This window comes from Apteryx rowi, unplaced genomic scaffold (assembly GCF_003343035.1).
Source record: "Apteryx rowi isolate R43461 unplaced genomic scaffold, aptRow1 scaffold_1505, whole genome shotgun sequence".
NCBI lineage: Eukaryota > Metazoa > Chordata > Aves > Apterygiformes > Apterygidae > Apteryx > Apteryx rowi.
The window spans coordinates 24593-32143 of record NW_020447759.1 but is presented as its reverse complement, the minus strand read 5'-3'; the positions used below and the strand labels follow the sequence as shown (position 1 = coordinate 32143).

Sequence of the window (7551 nt, the reverse complement as noted above, 5' to 3'; positions counted from 1 at the left end):
CGCAGAATATGGGTGCTCCAGCGCAGCCACCTTGATGCCAGTGGCAGTACCCAGCAGCTGAACAAACTCTAGAATTTTTTAATGATTAACAGAACTTTTTTCTTTATTTTCCAGTGTATGTTATTCTGTATTTGTGAGCAGTTCACGCTCCTTTTGCTCTTAAACATGTGGGAAAAACAGTTGCTACTTGAACACTGTATTTAAGTGTTGCATGAAAATATTAGATACTTATGTTTAATAATATTTAATGTTTATCCTTCACTTTCAATCTCAAAGTGTAAAAGATCTCAAAGAGCTTATTAGACATTGTGAAATGACACACAAAATATATTCAAGGTCCAAACTCAACAGTGAGATGCCAGCATCTCTAATGGATAAGAAAAACAGCTGAATAACAGAATACAGCAGTACCAAGTAAGAGTTCAGCTCTGTAAATTAAAAAACTTTATGGAGTGTGGTGCTACTTTTTCACAAACTGTATGTGATCTTTATTGACTCTGCCCTCTTTTTTGACTGTTTGTGGAAGACAGAACATCTTAGAATCATAACAAATATAAGGGTGAAAGTGAAGCATATCCAGTCACTGACATCTGGTCTTTGCATTCGTATACAGCCTTGTACGGTTAGATAGAGTGTGGATATGCTTCTGTTGTTTGGTGTTTTAACATGTCATATAGATTTTGAGAGGTTGATCCCTTGCAAGAATTATAAATATTTTCTCTGAAATTGCTCATCTGAAGTCAGTGTAGTAGGACACAATCCTTGAGCAAGTGAAGTTGTATCTATCATTACTTGTTACTCTTGAAATACCTTGGAACCCCTGCTGGAAAAAATCTTTAGTGTGGCAGGAGTACCTGACCCAAAACCTCACAACTAAGTGTGATACAAGCAAAGAAAGATGTGATCAGACAGGAAAATACAGGAGAGTTAGACCATACTGGCTTTGATCAACTTCCAACTCTTGTTATATTATTTGCAAGGTTTATTGCAATGAAGGTTTTGTGAAAGGACAAAGATGTACCATCGTGGATGCTTAAAGGACAGCACAAAGACACCTTGTTTGAAAATCATGTGGTATTATTGGGCAATTTAGGTGAGCAATAACTGGTTAGAAAGAATACAAATTTACTGATGGAGTAAGTCAAGAAGCATTTGATATTGTAGAGAACAGGGCCTAAGGGGAAACACAGAAATACTCTCAAATCTGAAGATAATACCCAGCTCTGAATATAAGTGACCCATAATGTTTTCCCATTCAAACTGAGAAAGGAGATAACAGAGGTGATTCGATGTGGAGAAGGGGAAAACTAAGAATTTTATTTTAAATTCTTCCTTTTTATTGAACACTTTATCAACAATTACAGAACAGTTTTATCAAAAATTACGTCTTTGTGTTGTACTAGAAATAAGTAGTATTCTGGTGCCAGGATTCCTGCCCGGTGGAACAAGACTGCCATCTTGTGTTAAATGCATGCAAATCTCAAGACTTACCTGCGCTGTTCATAGGCAGGGAAAAGGGATGGAGGGAGTGGAGGAATGGTATGTTCCCAGTGGAAAAGATTGTCAAGGATTCTCAGAAGTTTGTGTGCTTTATAGTGTTTGATGCATGTTCAGCAGGTCCAAATGTCTCTGCTTGTTTCAGGCTTTTACTGTGAAGTAAACAATCTTCCAGGAAATGTTTTACAGCCTGATGGAGAAGTCAAGTTTGAGCTGGACTTTAGAAAGCAGCTGCTGAAATAGGTCACTTCAGTAGATGTTCCACAAATAGTTATTATTTTAGGCATGCTGTATAGTAGAAGAGCCATGACCTTAGATGTCATTTATTTATGCTATTCCAGCTTATCACTCATTAGTGGTACAATTAGGTAATGACTATGTAGTTCAGGTAAAAGTTTGCTGTCTAAGGAATGGAGACCCTCATTAAATTCACTTCTTGGATACAAAACTCCTGTGTCTCTGGGCAAGGTCTGGGGCATCATCAAGTATGTTTTGGGTGTTCAATTCTGTTTCATGCTATCCATGAAGCTATCTTATCAACCTCCTCCAGATTCTTTCCTAAAACCCCTGTGGCTGTTATCTCAACTGCAGTTAGATTCCTAAATATATTTGAGAACCTGGTCTTTGTTTTCTTTATCTGGAAAATGGCCATGTTCTTCTGTACTTCACAGGAATGTTATGAGGATCAGCATATTAAAGACTGTGAGGATTTGGGTACTCTAATAGGAAGGGCCATGCAGGATTTTCAGAAAGATATGGTGATATTTGTGACCTGTACATTCATATCAACATTAGCATCATATAAGTGCAATTAATTAATAACTGCTTATCATTTGATATTTGATGTTCTCCTTCTTTAATGTTTTCAGTCATTGAACCTGGGGTAGAGACAATGCCATGTAATTCAGCAGTCATCTAGCCCTAATGAGTACCTAGTCCAAGACAACGTTTTACAGATGGTCCATAACTATGTTCATCCAAACAGTTTGCTAAGCATTTCTGAGAGATTCAGCATGTTTTATGGATCAGGAAAGACTCACAAATCATTTCTATCTGAGAAATGGCTTGAATGTTTTAAGTGGTATTATTTAGCTTGATCTGGTTTGACAGCAGCAATAAGTATAATTAATAAATGATGCAACATGAACGCAGCTAAAATATGATTGAGCTTTATTTCAGGGGTAGTTTTTCTGGTCCTCTTCTTGTCTGATCTGTTATCACTCTCCTTGTATTTTTTTATTTCAAATATAAAAAATTGTGATTGCTATTTCAGAATTGAGATATATCCTGTTCAGAACCAGACTGTATTCGTTTTATATATCTTAGAGAGCATTTAGGGAACTATACTGCACATACTACCACTGTATGCTGACTTTTGTTTAAATGCAGGTGGTGTTCCTACACAGCTTCAAAGTTTAAATTTACTACAAAGGGTTGGCATTTTCCAGGAGTTTGGTGTCAATACTGGCTGTTAAGACCTTCTCACATGTCTCTGTCTTTCCTATTGGTTCCTACTGAGTGAAGACCCCTCTGCCATCTGCTTGAAACAGGCCAGAGATTCTAAGTCTTGCAAGCAGAATGAGTCTGGACCCGTAGTCTCCCTGCAGGTCTCCAGCACCAGGCTGCAAAGTGGGACAGCACCATGATCTTGCTGCCTGGCTGTATGTGCAAACTGTGGTACAAGAGATATGTGTAATAAATGGACATGGGGATTGCCAATGATAGATATCTCAAGGAGGTGTCAGGAGGAGCCATCAAAATATGCTGGATCTGAAACTATTTGGAATTTTAGTCTCTTTTTTTCCTTTCTCATTAAACTAAAGAGGTTAATCTGATATTCCTAAACCTGCCCAGAAGAATTCTCTGAACATAACTATTCTGCGTTATTTGCCCTTCTGTAAAAGCAAGCACTAGCATACTGGGAGAGCTGGTTGGGAATCATTGCCCTCAGTGGATGTCTGCAGTTTTTCTTCTGGCACTGAATCCAGGTCTGGCACTTTCTGCCCGGTCTTGGCCACTGTGAATCTGCTCATGTGCAGAGCTTCTTCATAGACTGGAGGAGTGTCTGATCCGGAGAGGGGTGGTGTTCCCTGCACAGCATTATGGGAGTGTGCCACCGCTAATATCCTCCTGGCCGCAGACCCAAACACAGAATGGAGAGCTGCAAGGGAGGAGACAAAAGCGATTTGCCTCATCCTGAGAGCACCAAGCAATTAGAAGAGGACAAGCATATGTGCAGTGCACAGGCTTTCCTCTCCCCAAGGACTAAATGTTTTCCTCTTCCTGCCCCTTTAGTCCCCCTTCATTCCCCTTGCATCCCCCCTGCCCCCACCACCACCATCCCAGCCTGTGAGGGGAGCTACCATCAGCCACATCCTATAATTTACTCCTTTCTCAAATGCCCAGCAAGGCTTCTATAGTTGCCCTCGTTCCACCCAGACATGTCTTACAGTCATGGATGACTTACCATCTGTCTGGGATTGCTATATACAGCCTTGTGAGCACCTTAATGTGTACTATTTATAGATATTCTTCTCCCAGCATCCTGCCAGGAACTTCCCTCTGCCAACCCAGTGAGGGACTTTGGGATGTCACAATCTGAGCTTTTTACAGTGCAGCCTCTCACAATGGAGTGTGGTTGGATTCCCACCTCTCCTGAAGAAAACTCACAGGTAATGGTGCTCTGGAGGGTGCTGTCATGGTCAAAAGCAATGACTGTGACCTCATAGGGTCGAGGACCTGATTCCTCTCCTGTCTGACGGAGATGAAAACAACATCTCACGCAGGCTGAAACCAGGCCACACAGGAGCAGCAACCCGCCAATCACAACCACTAGCCTAGAAGGGGAGAGGAAACAGTTAGAACAAAAAGATTTTGGTAGGAAGGGACCTCTTGAGTGAGGTGTCTAATCCAGCTCCCTGCTTAAAGCAGGTCTAACTTCAAAGCTAGATGAGGTCATCTGCTGCCTGGTTCAGAAGAGTTGGGACAGTCTCCACAATTCTACAGATGGAGACATCATGGCACATCTGGACACCTGCTCTAGTGCTGCACCACCCTTGTGAGAAAGCATTTGCTCCTTCTGTCTAATCAGAATTTCCCTGGCTGCAGCCTGGCCTGTCACCTCTGGTCTGTCCATTGTGCACCTCTGAGAAGACGCTGGCTCCATCTTCTCTATAAATCCACTTAACGTAGGAGGGAACTGCAACTAGATCCCCTCTGCCCCCCATCCTTCTGCAGACTGAAAAAACTCACTTCTTTCATCCTCTCCTCATACATAATGTGCTGCAGCCCCCTGACCATTTTACTGGCCATCCACTGGACTTGCTCCAGTTTGTCAACATCTACTTTGTATTGGGGGCCCAAAACTGGACCAGGTATTCCAGATGTATTCTCAAGAATGAGGAGCAGAGAGGAAAAATCATATCCCTCAATCTGCTGGCTACAATCTTATTAATGCAGCCTAGTAGGTTTCTAACTACTGCCATCCTTTTTAACATGTACATGTTGATGAGAACTACTGAGAAATCAGACTGAAATTACTAAATAAAAGGGCCTTTAAAAAGGCATATTAACATCATGGAGGCTTTATTAATATTGTGTATCCAACAAAATTAATGCATGTAATAAAAACAGATGCCTGTGAAGGTGAGTTAACCATTTGTTGAAGGCGATATGATGGCTAAAGGATAGCAGTGCTACTTTAGAGCAGTAAAGGGCACAGAGGGAAAGCGGTGATGACATTGCACTTCAGCTAGCTACAGGATCATATTGAATTACACTTTTTACTACTGTAATTGTCAAACAATACAGATATTGAGAATAAGTGTATTCCATCTTACCAGATATACCACAGACGGACCCATTCAGTGCCTGAACAGCTGAGGAGAAGAGGGTACGAGAAAGTTAGCTACAGAAAATCAGAGAAATGGGAAGATCCCTGGGTATCCTTTGGGTATCCTTTTCAGGCTTTCCTCACAATTCTCACTTACATTCCTGCTTCTAAATGGCACAAATGAAGAGGAATCCACTGTACTTCATGGAGGAGACAACTGTCCAACCTCATCAATCTCCCTGTTAAGGGAGTTTCCCTTCTGTTCAGATTTATCTCTGTGTTGTTCCCCGATATTAATGCCTCCCCAGTTCGGTTTGCAAACCTTAGGGATTTGCATGATGTTATAATTTCTGAACTTCTCTTCTACACTTTTTTCACAATTTAGCCTTCCCAACCCTGTTATATTTTGCTTTGCTTTTCTGACTTTCTCTCTTATTCTTTCTGGACTTGTGAGTACCTTTGGATGCTGGTTTGCATGTTGCTTTCATTTCAATTTGTAAGTTTTCAAAAAACATTTCTTTAGTAAAAATGGAATCCCCCTAGGCCATTTTTCATTCTTGTTTTGCCTTAATTTCTGTTATTCTTACAAATGACATTACCATGAGGAATATTCAGCAAAACAGTATATTTCAAACCAATTTTTTTCATGGAAACATCAAGTCTGATTTTATAATCTAAGTCAATCAAAATTAAGCCAGAAAGCTGTTAGCCATTACAGTTATCCAAACAGGAACCAGAAACAATGCCACATAATCAGTATGATGAATAGAAGTGATCAGTATGGTTCACATTCAAAGCAATGGAAATTTTAATTTTCTGGAAATTTCCTGGAAAATGTCTGCCACCATGTCATAACATTGATGTCCACTATTGACTTTCTACTCCATTATCTTCTTAAAAGAATGCAAGGTCTACAAATACTTACAGTTCAGCATTCACACAACCTTCCTCACCTCTCACTGGGGGGAACTGGGAGAAGAAAAACAAACAAGAGATAGGCAGAATAAATAAAGTCTTTGTCATATGCAACTTTCATCTCTCACCCAGACTAATATCAGTGAATCTCCTACAAGGACTCATTGTTAGCCACCTTCTGCTGTTTCCTTCATGTACTCTGCCACAGATTGGAAATTATTGTGATAGCAACTGCAATGCTTCATATCTTACCTTCCCTGCTTCCGGCAGAGTCATTAAAATCCTACTTAACATTGTGTTCCCAGTACAGACCCCAAGTTCCCTTCTGTTCTTTCACCACAAGCTTTGTCAAACTACAGCTATAAACTCTTCTCCATGCTCAAATATTAAGAGCAACTAAACATCCTGCTGCTTATTATACCCATACATGTTTGAATTCTACTCTTTCTTTCTGTGTAGCAATCTGTTTTATAACATTCACACCCTTCTCATTCTTCAGCCTCAGATACCCTGATCTGTATTCTACCATCCCTGGGACAGCAACAAATAGTCTTCTGTGTGTATCCTCTTTTATATCTTTAAATGTCAGGAAAATTCTTATGCTTATCAATTGCTAACACCCCTCCAGCTTTCTAAGGTAACACCCCCAACTGAGCAGAGACCACATAAAAAGGAACTTGAGGTGTGACTTACCCATAAGAAACACCCTAAAGTAAAGCAGATCACAACTGGCCTGTGCATTCCCATGGGGTGATTCTGTGACATCTTGTTGTCTCAAGTAGCTCAGGGTCTGTTTCTCATTCTTAGCTTCGGTTCATCCTGATCCATCCACTGACTAAGAGAAGGGGCAGATTCCTTGCTGTGTGTTGAATCCTGTCTCTGCTTCACACTCTACCTCTTTCTGTCCTCCTCTGGGTCTGTCCTACTTCTCTGCCCTTCAGATTCTTGGTTTTTCTCTTTCCCTCTTTGCCACTCTGTTAATTCCTGCTTGTTTCTGCTTGCCTCCTTTCGTTATTCTCTTGGACACCTTCTCTCCCTTTTTGAGGGAATCTCTAAAACCTTCCAGTCAGATCAGGAGAAGAGCTGTGGCTACAAGTTCTTACTTTTGATATTGAACTAAGTCAGGGAAGGGTATTTTGAGATGTCTGCAGATCTGACCCTTCCCTTCTGTGAGCAGAAAGGGTCTCTGAGTTTGTTCATTCCTATTTTTCCTTTCCCCGCCCCTACCCTGAGGGAGACTGGAGAGGGTTGAAGGTCATGTTCCTAACCTGTTTAAATGGAGATCAGATCCCTCTCCCTCCTTCAGT

General features: G+C 40.9%; 1 protein-coding gene across 1 annotated transcript; it reads right to left on the bottom strand.

Annotated features, from left to right (window-relative positions):
* Positions 1-3407: 3407 nt before the first annotated feature.
* TMEM52B (transmembrane protein 52B) lies at positions 3408-6985 on the bottom strand. The gene is made up of 5 exons (XM_026058983.1): positions 6938-6985; positions 6255-6298; positions 5337-5375; positions 4168-4334; positions 3408-3658 (listed from the first exon to the last, which is right to left on the bottom strand). The coding sequence occupies exons 1-5, from the start codon at positions 6983-6985 to the stop codon at positions 3408-3410; spliced, it is 549 nt and encodes a 182-aa protein (XP_025914768.1).
* Positions 6986-7551: the final 566 nt, after the last annotated feature.